This window comes from Rhinoraja longicauda, chromosome 3, assembly GCF_053455715.1.
Source record: "Rhinoraja longicauda isolate Sanriku21f chromosome 3, sRhiLon1.1, whole genome shotgun sequence".
In the NCBI taxonomy this organism is placed as follows: Eukaryota; Metazoa; Chordata; class Chondrichthyes; order Rajiformes; family Arhynchobatidae; genus Rhinoraja; species Rhinoraja longicauda.
Window position 1 is genome coordinate 17524259 of NC_135955.1, and position 21343 is coordinate 17545601.

At 42.4% G+C, this 21343-nt stretch overlaps 1 protein-coding gene across 3 annotated transcripts in view; it reads right to left on the reverse strand.

The window, feature by feature from the left end:
• clcn3 (chloride channel 3) overlaps positions 1-21343 on the reverse strand; it is a 113823-nt gene that overhangs the window by 84531 nt on the left and 7949 nt on the right. For 2 of the 3 annotated variants that reach the window (XM_078394840.1, XM_078394844.1), the window contains exons 2-3: positions 16866-16989; positions 12204-12379 (exon numbers count right to left, since the gene is read on the reverse strand). In XM_078394840.1, the coding sequence (XP_078250966.1) occupies positions 12204-12363 (160 nt within the window). In that variant the 5' untranslated portion in view covers positions 12364-12379; positions 16866-16989. The remainder of the gene's footprint in view (positions 1-12203; positions 12380-16865; positions 16990-21343) is intronic. The other variant, XM_078394842.1, reaches the window with a different exon arrangement.

Sequence of the window (21343 nt, forward strand, 5' to 3'; positions counted from 1 at the left end):
TCCCAGTTGCAGCTGGCCACAAAGGCCTGCTGCAGATGTCGCCTCCATTTTGGTCATCCTGCGAACCGATGTCCCTCTCCAAACCTGACCCTCTTCAGCCCTTGTTCCCTGCGGAGCGCCTCCTGCAGCCGACCTCAAGGGTGCACAAGGTAAGACCCCCCCACCTCCCAGACACGGGACCCCTTATCCAGTGTCCGCCACCGTAACTGCTTCCTTCTACCTCCTCTCCCATTCCCGGTCCACGGGTTGAACAGGGGCTGGGTTTGGAGTCCTTCCCTCTCCGGGCTAGCCGGGCCTGTGGTTGAGATACCGTCGCAGTTCACCGGGCGATAGGGCCAAGCCCCAGGACGCAGCAAGGGCTTTAAAGACCCACTCCACCGTCGAGGTCCCGCTCTGTCTCCCGCCGCCGGTCCACTAACCGGCCCTCTGTCTAACGCCCTTCTCTCCGATCCAAAAGGGCGAGCAGAGGTCAGATTCGGCAGCAACATCTCTGGGTTGGTTCTTGGTACCGCGGCAGTGAGCCAGGCCTGTTGTCAGGCATGACCATGGACTGTCAGGAGCGACCTTATGCTAAGTGGCACATAGCAAATGGAGTTACACGAAGGTAAAACCATGTAATGGCAGCAGGTTTCAAAAAGCAAGGAGAATTAGCTAAATATTAACAACTCAACAACATTATTACTTATGCTGCTGCTGATATTTTATTTCCATTTCTTGTTGAGGTATGGAATTCTCCCAACTCTCAAACCAAATTTGCTCCCCTAATTCCTTGAGTTACTAACTTAGTAACATGGCTGACCTTTGTACTATTGTTATATGCACTACACGCCTCTTCACTAATTTGTGCCTTGCAGAGAAGGGCAAAACATAGAACTACTGATTTCTGTAATCCACGGGGGAATACATAAAAACATAATTTATCATTATGACAGATGCACCTTAAAATAGACCCAAAGGTGGCAATTTGATATTTGTATTGGTTTATTATTGTCACATGTACCGAGATACAGCGAGAGGCTTTGTTTGCATGCTATCTAATAAAATAATACTATAGATGACTACAATCAAACCATACACAAATGCAAAAGGTAATGCAAAAAGAAAAATATCAAAGTGCAGAAATAGTGTTACAGCATTTTAGCACTACAGTTAGAGAAAAAGTGCAGGGTCTGCAATTAGGCAGGTTGGAAAATCGGGACCACACCCTAGTTTACGGAAGAACCGTTCGGTAATCTGATCATTATGTGGAAGAAGCTGTTACCAAATCTTGTTTCAATTTCATATTTCAGTTGCTCCAAGGACTGAACAAAAATAGTTAAGAGTAACAAATTCTCCATTAAATGGCATAAACCACAACTGTTATTTTTATTTAAATATACTACCTTTACTATTGTACATAGATGTTTTGCAAAAGTGTAACAAATCAATATTTCTATTCTGAATCATGAGAAGATTTTGGGTGGGCAGTGGAGGGATAGGCAATGGAGGGAAATTGATTATTTGTTGGCAGATAAGAGTTTGTCTTGGCACCATATTCGGCACAGATCGTAGGCCTTAGGCCTATTCCTGTACTGTACTGTTCTACGTTCTATTTCTAGAAGTCAATTTAATATGTAATTAATTAAATGACGATTTTGCTGATGATACAAAGATGGGTGGAAAATTAAAAGTTGAAAAGGACACAAAATTAGAGCAGGCTGTGGATTAATTGGGAAAGCAGAACGAATGTCAGATGGACCAATATGAAGTGATGCATTTTGGGAAGTTAAATCAGGTGAGGGCATACACAATGATGGACGGGGCCTCAAGGAATGCTATCAAACAGAGCCTCAGAGGTACAGATACATAATTCCCTTAAAGATCATGTGATAGGAGCAGAATTAGGCCATTCGGACCATCAAGTCTACTCCGCCATTCAATCATGGCTGATCTATCTCTCCCTCCTAACCCCATTCTCCTGCTTTCTCCCCATAACACCTGTACTAATCAGGAATCTATCTATCTCCGACTTAAATATATCCACTGAAGGCCTCCACAGCTTTCTGTGGCAAAGAATTCCACAGATTCAACACCCTCTGACTAAAGAAATTCCTCCTTATCCCCTTCCTAAAAGAACGTCCTTTAATTCTAAGGCGATGACCTTGAGTCCCACTATTGGAAACATCCTCACCACATCCACTCTAAACAAGCTTTTCACTATTCTGTACTTTTCAATGAGGATTCCCCCTCATTCTTTTAAACTCCAGCGAGTACAGGCCCAGTGCCGTCAAACGCTCACATGTTAACTTACTCATTCTTGGGATCATTCTTGGAAACCTCCTCTGGATCCTCTCCAGAGCCAGCACATCCTTTCTCAGATAAGGTGCCCAAAATTGCTCACAATATTCCAAATGTGGCTTGACCAGTGCCTTATAGAGCCTCAGCATTACATCCCTGTTTTTGTATAAAAGCCCTCTCAAAATAAATGCTAGCGTGGCAATATAGGTTATCATGGTGGGGAAGTACTTCCAGCATGCATGTCTTCATCGGATAGTGTTGGGATTTATTCACAAAATGCTGGAGTAACTCAGCAGGTCAGGCAGCATCTCAGGAGAGAAGGAATGGGTGACGTTTCGGGTCGCGACCTTTCTTCAGTCATTTGACAGCAGTATACAACGTTGATTAGAGAAAACACCCAAAATACTGTTTACAGTTCTGGTTGTGTAGCAAAATAACTGCAGATGCTGGTACAAATCGAAGGTATCACAAAATGCTGGAGTAACTCAGCAGGTCAGGCAGCATTTAGGAGAAAGGGAATGGGTCAAGTTCTGGTTGCTTTGCTATATGAAGGGTGCGATTCAGCTAGAGAGTGTACAGAAAAGATTCATAAAGATGTTGCCGGGACTGAAGGGCTTGAGTTATAAAGGAGAGACTGGATTTCAAGCCAAACCCAAGCACAATAAGTAGAGCAAAGGGGAAAATAAAGCATGCCGAGTTCTCAACACTGCAGCACATAAGTGCCACGGACAAAGTTCAATATCTGCAATGGGGTAGAGGTGAATTTGACAGTACCCTAACTTATGGAAGGGCCATTGAGAAGCCAGATAGCAGAGGGGAAGAAGCTGTTCCTAAGTCTGGTGGTGTGCCTGCTTCTATATCTTTTGCCTGACAGAAGTGGGAAGGAGGAATGACTGGGGTGGGACATCTTTAATTGTGTTGGCTACTTTTCAAGGCAGTGTGGTGTAGATGGAGTCAATGGTAGCGTGTCTGGCCTGTGTGATGGACTGGGCTACATTCATAAGCTCTCTGCAATTTCTTGCGGTGTTAGGGCAGTTGTTCCAAAATCTAGCTGCGATGCATCCCAACAGTATGCTTTCTATTGTGCATCTGTCACAACAGATCATTGGTAATATTTATGCCAAGGAACTTAAAGCTCTCAACCACTTTGGCGCCTTTGGTGTTGATTGGGCCGAGGACTCCACCATGCTTCCAGAAGATGATAACTAGCTCATTCATCTTGCTGACATTGAGGAAGAGTTTGTTGTCCTGACACTAGGTTACTAAATTCTCTATCTCCTTCCTGTGATTAATAAGTTTGCAAATAACAATATCTGTTGATGCTAGGAAGATATTCCCAGGCTACTGGATGACAATGATCAATTTATAAGATGGACAGAGCAACGGTAGATGGAATTTAATCCTGATAAATGACTGTGATGCCCTTGGGAAGATTGATGTATGGTGGGGCTTTCGGGATAATTGAGAACATAGAGACCTTGAAGCATGTCCAAGTATCCCTGAAATGGCAGCCCAAACAGAAAAAAGTGAAGGATTTATGGAAAGCACGCAGGATCATATCAGTTCTTATTAACTGGCAGAGAAGGCTCAATGAACCAAGTTGACTGCTCCTGTGTTATGCTCGGTGTCCGAGCACGACGTGAGGTGGGCTCTGACGCGTGTGAACACGAGGAAAGCTGGAGGCCCAGATGGTATATCTGGGCGAGTACTAAAGTCTTGTGCTACTCAGCTTGCTCCAGTGCTCACCACAATATTTAACCTCTCCTTGGCAAAGTCCATGGTCCCTGCATGCTTCAAAAGATCCATTATTGTACCGGTGCCAAAGAATGCCTTTCCAGCTTGTTTAAATGACTTCTGACCGGTGGCCCTCACCTCGGTTGTCATGAAATGCTTCGAGAGATTAATCAAGAACCACATCTGTGCCCTCCTTCCTCATAACATGGACCCACTACAGTTCACATACCGTCCGAACAGGTCCACGGATGATGCGGTCTCCCAGGTTCTGCACACCGCTCTCTCTCATCTGGACAGCCAGAAGGGGGGCTATGTGAGGATGCTGTTCATTGACTTTAGTTCAGCTTTCAATACCATAGTCCCCACCAGACTGGCTGAGAAGCTGCTGGAACTGGGGCTTAGCACCCCTCTGTGTGCCTGGGTCCTGGACTTTCTCACCGCCAGGCCCCAAGTGGTCAGGATGGGAGAACACACATCTAGCCCCATCACCCTGAACATAGGATCCCCCCAGGGTTGTGTCCTTAGCCCCCTACTGTACTCCCTGTACACACATGACTGTGTGGCCAGGTTCAGCTCAAACTCCATCATCAAGTTTGCTGAAGACACTGTGGTGGTGGGCCGGATCTCCGACAACGATGAGAAGGCCTACCGGGAGGAGGTGGCTGATCTGGCACTCTGGTGTCAGGACAATAGCCTCCTCTTGAATGTCAAATAAACTAAGGAGCTGATTGTAGACTTTAGAAGGGCTCAACATCCAAGGGCGTACACGCCACTGGAAATAAATGGGTCTACTGTGGATAGGGTGAGCAGTTTTAAATACCTGGGAGTCCACATCAAAGAGGATCTGACATGGGCAACGCACATTGCCGCGCTGGTGGGTAAGGCAAAGCAATGCCTTTACCACCTTAGACAGCTGAGGAAATTCAGTGTCTCTGAGGATCCTTCAATGCTTCTACTCTGGGGCTGTAGAGAGCATCCTGTCCGGCAACATCACAGTCGGGTTTGGGAACAGCTCTGCCCAGGACAGGAAGGCCCTGCAGAGAGTAGTGCGTTCGGCAGAACGCACCATGGGAACTACACTCGCCCCCCTGCAGGACCTATACATCAGGAGTTGTAGATCGAGAGCAAGCAAGATTATGAGGGACCCCTGCTATCCCAGATGTTATGATCAGGCAAACGCCTCCGCTGTCACGCTGTGAAAACGGAGAGGATGAGACGGAGTTTCTTTCCTCAGGCCATCAGGACTGTTAACTTTTATAACTCCAGGGACTAAATTTTGTCTTCTCTGTATTAACTTTAATTTATATGCTGTAACTGTAATTCTTTTTTTGCACAATCCGCAGGCATTGCCACTTTCATTTCACTGCACATCGTGTCTGTGTATGTGACAAATAAACTTGACTTGACACTTGCGCTAATCTAACTTTTAAAAATTGTCACTTCATCTGCCAAAAACAGCACAATACATAAAAAAAGGGTTATTTTATGACATGGATGAAAGCTGAAGCCCATTTGACAATGTAATGCATCTCACGACATTAGTAAGTACTGTACATTCTTCAAGTCTATGTACGTATGATTAAAATTCCCCGCACAGCACTAAGTCCTAGGGAAGACAGTAATGTCACTATACCCCAAGTGAGAAAGGAAGCCCCTTCAAGGCTCTATAACTCTCACCATGATCTTGATTCCATGTTAGCAGGATTTAAGAAAGATCTGCAAGTTATGACACAAGAGCAGCTCCTCCTAGTGGAGGAGTGGGCTTCCAACAACTACCACTTTGAATCAAAGAACATAATAACAAAAGGCAGACACAAAAAGTAACTCAGCAGGTCAGGCAGTGTCTCTGGAGAAACGGAATAGGTGACATTTTGAGTAGACACCCCGACCGGAAACATCACCTACTCCTTTTCTCCAGAGATGCTGCCTGACCCGCTGAGTTACTCAGCTTTTTGTGTCCATCTTCAGTTTAAACCAGCATCTGCAGTTCCTCTCTACACGTAATAACAAAGGGATTGTACACCCAGGGAAAAGAAATGCTAGTGGTTCCCAGCTCCGAGAGAAAGAATTAATAGCGAGGGATCATTAAGCACAAATCATTGCGTGTGGAAGAGAATTATCAGCTTACACAGGATCAGTGGTACCTGGACAACAGAAAAATTCCTGAAATAGAAACGAAAATGCTGAGGATACTCAGCAAGTCTGCCAGTATCTGTGAAGAGGGAAATGGAGTCAGCATTGCAGGCCAAGGACATTTCCACAGTGTTTATTTGTCATATGTACTGACAATGGAACAATGAAATTCTTACTTGCAGCTACTTAACAAGCCCATAAAAGCAATAAAGATATCTAATAAAATTCAATATATTAATAACTGTTATACTAGTGCAAAAAAAAACCCAAAGTCAGTGCAACCAAAGATAGTCCATAGAAGATCATTGTCTCGGAGGTTAATGTAATTTACTTTTCAAGAGCCTGATGAAAACTGAAAAAGTTTTTCCTCATCTCAGGCCATTTAGAACAGAGATGAGGAAAATCTTTTTCAGTCAGAGTTGTAAATCTGTGGAATTCTCTGCCTCAGAAGGCAGTGGAGGCCAATTCTCCGAATGCATTCAAGAAAGAGCTAGATAGAGCTCTTAAAGATAGCGGGATCAGGGGGTATGGGGAGAAGGCAGGAACGGGGTACTGATTGAGAATGATCAGCCATGATCACATTGAATGGTGGTGCTGGCTCGAAGTGGTGCCTACTCCTGCACCTATTGTCTATTGATTTTTGAGAAAAAGCTATTCTTCAACTTGATGGTCAGGGTTTTCAGGCTCCTGTACCTTTCTTCCCGATGGTAGGAGCAAAATGAGAGCATAGCTGGGGTGGTGCGAGTCTTTGATGATGTTGGCTGCCTTTTTGAGCAGTGCCTCCTTTTGATCCCTTCGATGGTGGGGACTTCAGTAGAGCAATTTCTTCCAAGCAAAACTAATCCTTGACTGATTAAGATTTAGCAAACTAAGATCAGAGAGAATGACATGTATCTCAGTGAATGTTCAAAGGCCATAGTTACATAAAGAATTATAGAAAATAGAAAACAAGGGAGTCTGTGTTGTCAACTGCACTTGCGCCATGACAACCTTTGTGAAATCACTAAATACAATATCTTCCAATTTTTAAGAAGGAAAACTGAATCTATACCCACTTGCTGTTAATTCTTCAACCAATGGAAATAATGTTTCACTACTTACTAGCTCAGCACATTTTATGAATGTCAAACCAAAAATGAATCTCATCATTACCTTATGATCATTGTGCTTTGGGGTCTTTCATGATTGTCATTCATGATATCCAACTCTGACTATGGCAAGCAATTAACATTCTCCTACATTAGCGAGATCTCCAATGAAATTCACAAATTATATCCTTAATCAAATTTTGAAAGCACTTGCTTTTATTCTTAAGCTATCGGCCATTTTTTGTGGGAATTTCCAGTTCAATTTTTCTACTGAAATGCAGAAACGAACAAGAAACATCATTGTGCAGTGGTGCTCCCCTTACAGGACTACTACAACTTATCTATTCCTACCATTTTGCATTCAGATTATAAATTCACAAGCCTGTCCATGAAACGACTTTATCAGAATATTTCTCATCTGCAGTTCGTCTACCGCCACAACAGGTCCACGGACGATGCAATCTCCCTGGCCCTATACTTATTCCTGGAACATCTGGATAAGTGGGACACCTACATCAAACTCCTATTCATAGATTATAGCTCTGCCTTTAACACCATGATACCATCCAAGATTATCACCAAACTCGCGGGACTTGGAGTCAGCACTCATCTCTGCAACTGGATCCTCGACATCCTGACCAACAGACCCCAATAGGGGACAAATCATCCCCTACAACAATCCTCAACACTGGTGCTCTGCAAGGATGCATTCTCAGCCCTCCTCTTTACTCTTTATACACCCACGACTGTGCAACCATGTACAAACTAATTCAATGTACAAATTTGCAGACAACACCACCATTGCAGACTAGATATCGAATAATGATGAGATGGAGTACATGAAAGAAGGTTCAGAATGTGACTTGGTGTCGAGATAACAACCTTTCTCTCAATGTCAGCAAGACGAAGGAGATAGTAATTGTTTACAGGAAGCGAAGCGGTACGCATACCCCAGTTTGCATTGACAGCGCCGAAGTAAGAGATGGTTGAAAGCTTCAAATTCCTTGGAGTAAATATCACCAACAACGTCTCCTGGATCACCCATCTTGAAGCAATGGCCAAGAAAGCACACCAATGCCTCCATTTCCTTAGAAGACTTAGGAAGTTCGGCATGTCCCCACCAACTTTCACCAACTTCTACAGATGCGCTGTGGAAAGCATTTTATCAGCTCCATCCAAGACCGCAAGAAATTGCAGAGAATTGTGGACGCAGCCCAGACCATCACAGAAACCAACCTCCCTTCGATTGCCTCCATTTATACCTTGGCAAGGCCACCAGCATAATCAAGGACGAGTTGCACCTTGGCCACTCCCTCTTCTCCCCTCAGGCAAAAGAAATAGAATTGTGAAAACGCACACCTCCAGATTCAGGGACAGTTTCTTCCCAGTTGTTATCAGGCAACTGAACCATCCTACCACAACTAGAGAGCAGAACTGAAGTACTACCTACCTCATTGGAGACCCTCAGACTATCTATGATCAGACATTACTGGGTTTATCTTGCATTAAATGTTATTCACATTATTCCCTTTGTCATGTATCTGTACACTATGGATGGCTCAATTGTAATCATGTATTGTCTTTCCGCTGACTGGTTAGCACGCAAGAAAAGCTTTTCACTGTCCCTCAGGGCATGTGACAACAAACTAAACTCAAATTGTGTTCACCAAGGAGGGACATGGACCACGTTTGCACACCATACTGTCGGGTTGCATCATAGCTTGGTTTGGCATCTTCCCTTTTGTTCTATTTGCTGTACTTGAGTTTGACTTGATTATATTAATGTACAGTATCATCCAATTGGATACCATGCAAAATAAAGATCACTGCACCTCAGTACACATGACAATAAAACTAAACCAGAGCAGAATAGTTTAACTTGCTATCGTGTCAGCATGGACGTGGGGAGTCGAAGGGCCTGTTCCTGGGTTGTACTGCTCTAGGTTCTTTGAGTAGCATAGCGTAGTTGGAGAATTCAGGGAAGGAGATAGAGGATTTTAGAACTAACTTCCATACAAAAAGAGGTGGCATCAGATGACTTGGGCTTGGAGTCCCCGATGTCGGTCTCTAACCAGAGACCGCGGGTTCCGTGATGTTAAAGTCCCGCAGGCTCCCATGGTTGGAGCCCCAAAGACGACCCCCCGACAGGGATCACGTGCTCCGTGATGGTGTCCCGCAGGCTCCCGCGATGGAGCTCCCGGTCGATATCCAGCAAAGGCCACTAACTCCACGATGTTAGGCCGCAGTGCAGACGGAGATACAACACGAAAAAAAATAATTTGCATATCCGTCAAGGTAAGAGAGTAGAAAAAGTTTCCCCCAACTCCCCCTCCCACCCAAAACAAGCTAAAGAACACAAAAAAACATACATTTAACATACAAAACAGACACAAAGAAGGAAGGGACAGACAGACTGTTGGCGAGGCAGCCATTGCTGGCGCCACCCGATAAATTCCGAGTATTACGAGATGTATATCAGATTGCCATGGGAGGCAACTTTGACCGAAACCTCTTCTGGCCACAGCATGGGTCCAATGACCGAGGTACAGCAAAAAATTATTTATTAATGAAAAGAAACTGACAAACCAGGTAATCAAGGCCAGTAAGTTTAAAATCAGAGACAAAAAAAATATTAGAGAAAAAAACATTAATCTTCACTTTGAGGAGAAGGGATTGATTATGGATAATGTGTGATTTGATCAGAGCAGGTCCAATCTAACTAATTAGATTGGATTTTTCAAGGAGCGCAGTAAAGTGGCAGGCTCTCTGATTTGTTCTGAACCTTTTCATACCTCTAGTTTCCCTCTCCCCTGACTCTCAGACTGAAGAAGGGTTTCGCCCCAAAACATCATCTATTCCTTTTCTCCACAGATGCTACCTGACTCGCTGAGGTAGTCCAGCACTTTGTGTTTATCTTCGCACAAGATTAATGTTGTCCATATGGACGACTCAAACCTTCAACAAGGTCCAAGTGGGCTATTGGGCCAAAGGATGCCATGGAATCCATGGCAATTCTGGCAAATTTATTTAAAATTGCCTAGGTGAAAGGAGGCCAAGTTGATGGTGGAGGGTTGTTTTTCAGACTGGAGTTTGATCAATGGGACCCATGCAAATGTAGGAGATACGATTAAAGCATTTGCAGATGATGTATAGTTGGAGTTGTTGTTGACAGCAAAAAGGGTCGTATTGGCTACAGCATAGTATTGATTAGTTGGACAAAGCAATGGATGTGAAATGAAGAGAAGGGCTTGTGTTTATTGGTCTCAGAAACATGGAGTGATTCAGTTTCAATGGCTTATTTTTGAAATGCAGTGACGCAGGAGTCATGAGTTTATTTGTCATACATACCAGGAACGGAGCAATTAAATTCTTATTTGCTACAGCTTCACAGGCCCATTAGCACACAAAATAAATTTAGAATAATCAGCAATACAGTAAATTAACAATCTGTAATATTAGGTGTCTAGATCATAATGGTATGAAATAATAGTACAAAACCAAAAGAACATTGTGCAATCAAAAAATCCATTGATCACAGTCGCTCAGGTAGTTGGTAGTTGTGAGTGTTCAAGAGCCTGTTAGTTGATACGGAGAAGTTGGACGATTTGGTTCTCAGGTTCCTGTACCTGCTTCCCGATGGTAGAACTGGAATGAGAGCATGGCCAAAGCAGTGCGAGTTTTTGATGATAATAACTGCATTTTTGAGGCAATGCTTCCAGGCAATGTTTGGAGCAGGCAATGTCTACCACTATCTGCAGCACACTTTGATCCTGGGCGTTTGATTTACTGAAACAGGCTGTGATGCAACCAATCAGTATGCTCTCTACCATATAACTTTAGAAGTTCGATAGAGCATTTAGCAACATAACAAATCGCCTCAATCTTCTAAATGAAGCACATGTATTGTTGAGCTTTCTTTGCATCAGCAAAAAAATCATTTGGGTTTTGCAAACGTTCACATCCCTTACATTATTAGAAGATCAACTAACAACTTCATCAACCCGGACTTGATTATTTACAGCCCTGAAGTAAACTAGGAACATTTAGTTTAGTTCAGAGATACGCGTGGAAACAGGCCTCATCGACCAGCAATCACCCCATACACTAGTTCTGTCCTATGCTCTAGGGACAATTTACAGAAGCTAATTAACCTACAAACTCACACGTCTTTGGAATGTGGGATGAAAACGGAGCACCCGGAGAACACCCACGTGGTCACAGGGAAAATGTAGAAATGGAATTTTAGCTTAGTTTAGAGATACAGCATGGAAACAGGCCCCTTGAGTCTATGCCAACCATCAATCACCCATTCACATGAGTTCTACGTTATCCCACTTTTGCATCAACTCCCTGCGTACTAGAGAAAATTTAGAGGCCAATTAACCTACAAACCCACCAGCTTTGGAATGTGGGAGGAAACCAGAACTTCCTCACAGGGAGAACGTACAAACTCCACACAGATAGCATCTGAGGTCAGGATAAAACCCAGCTCCTTGGCACCGTGATGCAGCAGCTCTGCCAGCTGTGCTACTGTGTTGCAGTGCATTAAAGGAATCAAGGGGATATGAGTAAAGTGGAAAATAGTGTTGAACCAGATCAGCCATGTTACCGATGAATAGCAGAGGATGTTTAAAGAGCAGATGACTTGTCCCATTTTCCGAATCAAACTGCTATTGTCTTTGAGAGATTTCTGGCAAATTTTATTTTAAACAGTGAACAGCCTGTGTGTGTCTCTGACACCCAATGCTGCAATGATTTGTTAGAAGCTATACTGAATGCAGGTAATGTACAAATTAATATGTTGATAATGCTATAATATATATATAAAATTCATTCCATTAAATGTACACCCTAAAGCATTAAGAATAAAATCTCTTCAAATAATGGATTAGTCATACAATTTATAATACGAGAAGGTAGATAAAACAGAACTATTGGCAGGCTCAATGGAGCTCATAAAATTATTCTCACCTGATGAAACATCTCCATCCAGCAAGTTATCATCCTCAGATCCTGTGAAGTCCATGACGACTCCTGCTCCATCTAGCAATTCCTCATCGCTGCTTGCACTGGTTATACTATTGTAACTGTTTCGATAATAACCTCTAGAAAACAATTGTTCCGACTCCATTTAGCACGATGGTGATCTAAAGAGGACAAAGAAATGTCATTAATGTTATCATATTGTAGTGCAGATTAATCTTTCCAAAATTCAAAGTTTAATTTAGTTTATTGCCACGTATACAGAAGTACAGTGAAAATCCTTTTTTGTTGTTATCCAGACAGCGGAAAGATTCTAAATGATTACAATCAAGCCATCCAGTGTACAGATCTGGAGTAGAGGTTTAAAAGAGTGGAGCGATTGTAATGAATGATTGCAGATCCACTTCTTCGACCAGCACGCAGAGTTGCCTGGCTAGGGTGCTATCTATGTTCGGCACAGACATAAGCACGATTTACTGGAATCACTGGAATATATATTTGTGTTTACTGCAAACACTGGAATATATATTTTCAAGAACAGCTTTTCAATTATTGTAGTACGTGGAGCTACACTTGTAAAATTAGACCAGTTGTTAGAACAGATTAACTAATGTACATCACAAAATATTTTTTAGAAGTGCTCAGACTACAAAGTAAAGAAACACTGAACCCTGAATAATTATTAACAGTTGTTGAATGAATAAATAAAAACAATAATCTGAAATTATTGAGCTCAATGAAGTGTCTAATCAAAAGATGAAATACTGTCCTTCAACTATTAACTTGGAAGACTATCAGAAACCAACAAAAAAACACTAATGTTTTTAGTTAGCAATTATTGATATTTACCTTCTCTTGATGCGTCTTTTGATTTTTTTTTTAAAGCTTACATCTTGTAATTTCAAAGAATTATTATGCTTTTCCCATTTATACTTCCTCCCTCCTAACATTTCATTACTTCCTTGCATTTTTATTGCTTACTCTTATCTTCCAACCCTTCACAGAACTGAATGTACAGAACTCAAGGGGATATGAGTAAAGTGGAGGATAGTGTTGAACCAGATCAGCCATGATATCGATGAATAGCAGAGGATGTTTAAAGAGCAGATGACTTGTCCCGTTTTCCGAATCAAACTGCTATTGTCTTTGAGAGATTTCTGGCAAACTTTATTTTAAACAGTGAACAGCCTGTGTGTGTCTCTGACACCCAATGCTGCAATGATTTGTTAGAAGCTATACTGAATGCAGGTAATGTACAAATTAATATGTTGATAATGCTATAATATATATATAAAATTCATTCCAGTAAATGTACACCCTAAGGCATTAAGATACATATTCTGCATAAGACACATATACTGCTAGGTCTGTTGTTCTTTCTATATTACCCACACTGGAGAGAGTAGTCTTCAGGTGCAAAAAGATATTGATCCATTGGTCAGACGGCCAAAAAGAAATGGCAGATGGAATTTAATCCTGAAAAGGTGATACATTTTGGGAGAATGAATAAAGTTCTCCCAAATAATGTCCACAACAAATAATGGGACTCGAGGAAGTAGTGAGGAACAGAAGGATCTTGGTGTCAAGACAATTCTATAAACACATTTTTTCCTAAATGCTAAATTGAACACAACAGACGAATTAGGAATAATATTCATCACATGCGGCAAAGAATTCCCCCTGCAAAACACTATTTCTACCACCTCTGCAGACAATAAAGATCACAACTTGCAACATTGGAAAAAATCCTCTTCCTAGAGTCGTAAAGAACGAGAACAGGCCCCTCAGCCCAACTTGTCCAAGCTGACCAAGATGCCCTATTTGCCCAGATTTGGCCCAAATCCTTCTAAACCTTTCCTATCCATGTATCTGTCCAAATGTCTTTTAAATGGAACACATCAAACACATCACCAAGACAGCCTTCTTCCACCTCAAAAACATTGCCCGTCTCCGTCCATCCCTCTCCTCCACAGCTGCTGAAACCCTCATCCACGCCTTCATCACCTCCCGCCTGGACTACTGCAACAGCCTCCTCTATGGTTCACCCTCAAAAATCATCAACAAACTCCAACACATCCAGAAATCCGCTGCCCGTCTACTCACCCACTCCCCGATCCGTGACCATATCACCCCCGTCCTTTACAAGCTACACTGGCTCCCCATCCCCCAGAGAATCCAGTACAAAATCCTCCTCATGACCTACAAAGCCCTCCATAACCTGGCCCCATCCTACCTGACTGACCTCCTCCACAGACACACTCCAACCCGTAACCGCCGCTCTGCTGCTGCAAACCTCCTGTCGTCCCCCCCATCCGGACCAAACTCAGATCCTGGGGGGACAGGGCTTTCTCCATTGTTGCTCCCACACTCTGGAACTCACTACCTCAAACCGTCAGAGACTCCTCCTCACTCACCACATTCAAAACATCACTGAAGTCTCACCTGTTCAGCACTGCCTTCAATCACTGACCGTTACCTCACCTTCTTTTTCCTTTTCTCTTCGTTTACTTATTTATCTATTTATTTTCTTTTATGTTTTAGTAAACCTTGTAAAGCGTCTTTGAGTGTTTAGGAAAGCGCTATATAAATGTAATGCATTATTATTATTATTATTATTATTGTACTTGCCTCGGCTACCTTCTCTGGCAGCTCGTTCTATATACCCGCTACCCTGTGTGGAAAATGTTGCCCCTCAGGTTCCTATTAAATCTTTCCCCTCTCACCATAAACCCACATTCCCTGGTTCATGATTCCTCTACTCTGGATAAATGACTGTGCATTCACCCCATAAATTCCCCTCTTCCTGTTAATCTATTGTGAGAGGTACCAAATCCCACTTCTTTGAATACTTTTGATCGATGGTATTTTACACAGGTGCAGCACCACATTTTCAGAAATGGGAACAGAGGTTACTCTTTACCCTACATCATCACATATAGTCAGTTATCTCTCAGGGGAGAAGGAACGGGTGGCGTTTCAGGTTGAGACCCTTCTTCCCAACCTGATACATCACCTATTCCTTCTCTCCAGAAATGCTGCCTATCCCGCTGAGTTACTCCAGCATTTTGTGTCACAAAATTCTGGAGTAACTCAGCGGGTCAGGCAACATCTCTGGAGAGAAGGAATGGGTGACGTTTCGGGTCGAGACCCTTCATCAGACTGAATTTTGTGTCTATCTTCAGTTTAAACCAACATCTGCAGTTCCTTCCTAGGCAGCTATCTCTTAGTTAGGAAATGAAATAAACATGCCAGGTTTTTGGTTGATCTTTTTAAGCCATTAAATAAATAAATAGAAGGAATGGGTGACGTTTCGGGTCGAGACCCTTCATCAGACTGAATTTTGTGTCTATCTTCAGTTTAAACCAACATCTGCAGTTCCTTCCTAGGCAGCTATCTCTTAGTTAGGAAATGAAATAAACATGCCAGGTTTTTGGTTGATCTTTTTAAGCCATTAAATAAATAGATAGGCAAGATCAATGGACAACTTGGCACACTGCACTTTTAAAAAAAATCAAACTTTCGAACAACCTTCATAATAAAGGCAATTAATTTGTTCTGTATCATTAAAGTATTAAGATTGAATGCAGGAACTTGCCAATCTACAGCGATGCATTAAAAATGCCACTTTTGCTTAAAATACATATCAGTGGTTCAAAAAGAAATCTATACTAAAATTCTCGTTTGTTATCTTGTTCGTGACTGAACTTCAGCCAAAATGGTACACGATAGCATGACAATTTTAGGCCCACCTTACTCACTATTGTCACTTTAGTGATAATGCAAGTAGTTTTATTGAAATCGGTGTTATATTTTTTAAGTTATTCACATTTTAGTTTAAAAGGTGGGGAGGGAGAGGGGAGGAGGATGGGGGGGGGGGGGAGGGGGGAAGGGGGAGAAGGGAGAGGGGGTTTGAGGAGAGAGGGGGAGGACAGGGTGCTGCACCAATGCAGGAGAGGTTTGGGCCCAACGGGTTCACTTTATCTAGTAGTAAATAAAAAGCAAGTTTTAGAGACACATCAAGGAAGCAGGCCCTTCGGCCCATGGAGCCCGAGCTCACCATCGATCACAGATTTGTACTATTTCCACGTTATCCAATTAACCTACAAATGTGCATGTCTTTGGTATGTGGGAGGAATCTGGTGCATCTGGAGGAAAGCCACGCAGTCATAGGGAAAACGTGCAAGCTCCACACAGACAGAAGTCAAGATCAAACCCGGAACTCTTGGCGCTGTGAGGCAGTTGTTAAGCAGCTGTGGCACTGTGCTGCGCAGATTGCTGATTAGGCCGTGTGTCTAATCTTTATTTAAAAGGATGGGTGGGCTATAAGAGAAAGATTGATTTTGCACAAACAACAAAGTAGATGTAATAACATTTTTTTCCAAAGGCAAGTGAGCAGATCTTGGTTGCACATTTGCCCTGCCTATCTTTAGCTGGTCAGGACGCATAGGGTCAATCTCCTTTGCCATTGCATCCAGGAGACCAGCGGCCTAGTCAGAGCATAGATGGTGCCTCTGAAAACACAGAGAGGTGCTGCAGAAACACAGTCAGCCTGTTTCAGACAATGAAAACATACTCCTGCTCCCACTTCCCTTTTCCAGTTTTCTCTCCTCCTACTTTAACAGCCTGTAGGAGCCGGATTTGAAACATTACCTCCACAGATGCTGCCCGAGCCGTTGAGTTACTTCAGCACCGTGTTCTGCTCAAGATTCCAGCGTCTGCAGCTCCTCATGCTTCCAGCAAAACTAATCTCAGGTGCACCATTTTTACCTTATTTCTGTTGGTTTCAGGACAAATCACAAATTATTTGTGTCCAAATGAGTTTGGCGATCAAAAAACTTGTTTGCGTAGAAATATATTGAATTGAATATTAAATAAATTTTATTAGCCAAGTAGGTATACATACAAGGAATTTGCCTTGGTGCTTTAAAGTAAACAATTAAGAATAAAACATTATAATTTACACTCGTGAAGAATGAAATAAAATACCAGAGCAAAAAGAGGCTACAGACTTTTGGTTGTTGAGTAGAGCTACTGCTCATGGAAAAAGGTTGTTATGTCTGGCTGTGGCAGCTTTGACAATCCGGAGTCGCCTTCCAGAGGGAAGTGCTTCAAAGAGTTTGTGGCCTGGGTGAGAGGGGTCAGAGATGATCTTACCCGCTCGCTTCCTGGCCCTTGCAGTGTACAGTTCGTCAATGGGGGGAAGGTTGCAACCAACAACCTTCTCGGCTGATTGAACAATGCGCTTCAGCCTCCGGATGTCATGCTTGGTGGCTGAGCCAAACCAGACCATGATGGAGAAGGTGAGGACAGACTCTATGATGGCAGTATAAAACGGGGCCATCATTGCCTCTAATAGCTTTGAAGAAATATTTTCACAGAGTAAAATATGCCCCTTTCCTAGCCGGGGAAAGCAACATAAGTGAGCAAATTTAATCTGACGAGCCATTATTCAGATAGATATCAGAACTCTAACTTGGATTGCGATGAGTCCTCATTCCTTTGCAAAAACATCCCAAGGCATTTCTCAGAGCAAAAAGCATCAAATCAGCATTGTAGGAGGAATTGCTGGGTCTGATTAAAATGACAAGCATTAAGTGGATTTCTGCAGAGACTTTTATTGGGGATTATCTGCTACATGTGAGCAATTTGAAATCCCTAGAATCAGTGTGGAGCAGGGAGAGGGAAAGAAATATGAAACTGTTTAAGTTAAACAAGGCCACTTGGTTATCATCCATTATCTTGATGTGCCCAGATACAATTGTAAATCGGTCATTGATTACTACTTGTATTAAGTGTCATGAAGCTGTTAAGTTTCATCAATAAATGGATGAAAACCTGAGGAACCCATTACTTCAAGAACACTACATTTAACTTACAGCCTATTCAAACTACTTATACACACAAGCAATTTCCGATTTTCTTCCATATTCTAAAGACATACAGGTTAACTGGTTTTAGTAAAATTGTAAATTGCCCCTAGTGCGTAGGATAGTGCCAGTGTACGGGGTGATCATGGATCGGCGTGGACTCAGTGGGCTGAAGAGCCCGTTTCTGCACTATGTCTAAAGTCCAACAAAAGTTTCTTGAAGAGACAAAATTGCTGGTCCAAGTCCGAAAGTGATCTTTCTGGGCAATGTCAATGCCACTATCAAAGATGCAATCCTCTGCACAAGCCCAAATGTCAAGGAAGGAATAGAGAAAGCCAATGGAGTCCTTACCATGGCAATACATGCTGTGGTCATGATCTTGTCAGAGCTAACAGCCTGTTCTGTTAAAGTGACAAGCATTACACCAGGCACTGCCATGCAGATTACAGCCGAGTCTGAGACTTACACGTCACTTGAACCATGACAAACACTAAATTGAACGAACCTCTACCGAATCCATTCTGTATTCCCTTACATTCTGTCCCATTTCACTGGCACAACCAGAACACTGCTCTGAAAACAAAATCAACACACCTAAAGTCATCAAACACTATGCAGGGATCGCTCCTCTTCGATAATATCTCATAAACAAGATTCAATCAGCAGAAGCAACCAAGTATCCACAGCATCAAAAATACCCCAAAAGTCCACACAGTTAGTATCAGAACACGAAGGCTGGTTTGATGAGAATTGGTATAGGTTTATTGTCACGTATACGGAGATACAGTTAAAAGCTTTGTTTGTGTGCTATCCAGGCAAATCGTGACCACAATCAAGCCACATACACGAACAACAGGTCAAGAGGAGAAAAGCACAAGAGCTTTACAGCATTGTAGACAAAAAAGTGCAAGGTCCACAATGAGGTAGATTTGGAGATGTGGACTATGCCAGACCCACAGGAGGAACATTTAGTAATCTGATAACAATGATCAGGAGATTAAATGCAAGTACAGTGTACCTTTGGAATGATAACTCCATCACATTTCAAGCAAAAAGAAATAGCATTACAACTAGGGTGCAACAGAAAAACCCACAGCCTAAATAATAAATGGCAGATGGAAAAGGTGCAGGAGGTCCGGTAACACGATGGCAAGGTCTGCCCCACTGAGAAGCAAACTTATCGAAGAGAGAGTGACAGTTGGCACCCACAGCAGCATCCTCTTTAAAATGCATTAAGAGCTTCTTTAATCTTGGTTGCGCTAATATTATTTAAAATATTTCCATTGTCAACTTGAGCTAAACAAGGACTAAACTTTCCAACAGAGTTATAATTAAAAATAATGAACTGGGACATGAAATTATTTTTTTTAAATGTCAATTGCTAAACAGGCAAATCATATGAAGTCAGTTCACACATTAGCCACCTTGCAAAAGCCCTTCCGTTTTCCTCACACACGCTCTGGGTTACATAAACTCCCCCTTCATATCATCATATCATATATATACAGCCGGAAACAGGCCTTTTCGGCCCTCCAAGTCCGTGCCGCCCAGCGATCCCCGTACATTAACACTATCCTACACCCACTAGGGACAATTTTTACATTTACCCAGCCAATTAACCTACATACCTGTACGTCTTTGGAGTGTGGGAGGAAACCGAAGATCTCGGAGAAAACCCACGCAGGTCACGGGGAGAACGTACAAACTCATTACAGTGCAGCACCCGTAGTCAGGATCGAACCCGAGACTCCGGCGCTGCATTCGCTGTAAAGCAGCAACTCTACCGCTGCGCTACCGTGCCGCCCTTGTGCTTAGAAATTTGCTGCCTGACACCAGAATTTTAAAAAGCCCTTTTCTCATGCATCCAACTGTGACCATGTCCTTTTCACAAATGTCCTTGACTCTATCAGAATGCAAACTATTTGGTACAGCCTTGCAAACGTCACTGACTGCAATGTCGTCAAAGAGGCCACGTACCAATTCAAATAAAGTAAAGCCCCAAGAACAGGGGGTACGCCTGATCTTCCAAAACCCTGTGGAGAAGACCTTTTTCAGTCTCAAATTAAAGACAATCTGTATACATGCAGCATTTGGAACAAGACAGACAGGTTGATGATGGTGCAAATGAAAATTAATAAAAACACGATCTGATGGTCATTACAGAGATGCAATTGCAAAGCTAGCTAGGCTGGAGGTGAATACTCAAAAATAATTGATATTGCAATAGGATAAGCAAAATAAAATTATTTGGGATAACTGTTAATAAAGGATAAAATCACTGAAATAAGTGATTGGCTCTGAAGCACAAAATGTACAACCAGTTTATGCGAAGACAAGAAATAAGAAGATTGTAGTCATGTAGTCATGATTTGCCTGATAGCACACAAAGTTTTTAACTGTATCTCCGTATAAGTGACAATAAACCTATACCAATTCTCATCAAACCAGCCTTCGTGTTCTGATACCAACTGTGTGGACTTTTGGGGTATTTTGGAAGTGACAAATTATGTCGAGAGAGAGCTCATGAGCAACTTCAGGGTGGTCTCTCAAAACAACATATGCAGGAATCAATCAGGAAAGAGAAACATTTCAATGTGGTACAGTATAACAAGATCACGTTAATTAATGATAATGTTGCCATCAAAAAGTAGTAGGTGAGGTTTGTAAAAGTTCAGAATTCAGCAACAAAGTACCAAGGGATGAATAACAAAGACAAAATCTTCCCACTACAAAAACAGCAGATGCAAACCTAACTGCCATATCTTAAGATAAAAAGAATGACTCCTTAGTTGAGATTGCAGAGTGCTGCTGAACTAAATAGTAAGTTGCCATATAAAAGTCTATGCTTTCAATGAAGTGAAATTAAAAAGGTGGGGCAGGTTCAATGGATTTGTAATAGTAGTTCTGAGAATTACAGTGGGGACAATGTCATGGGGAATGGACAAGAGTGTTGATCCAGAGTGTCAAGAGAGTCCCTTTGGACTCATTAAACTGGAACCTTCTCTCATCAGTCTGAAGGTGTCAACCCCAAACATAGTATGTCCATTCCCTCCACAGATGCTGCCTGACCCACCGAGATCCTCCACCATTTCTTGATTTAAACAAGAGATTAAATGTGATTAGTGGTAGAGAGAAACAGTTAACATTTCAGTTCTAAATCTAACAATGTAACATGTAAACATCCAACCTGCAAAACCAAAACCTGTCTTGCACACTTCCAATCATTATTTCACAATTCTTCAGAAGTCCAAGTTCCAAAGC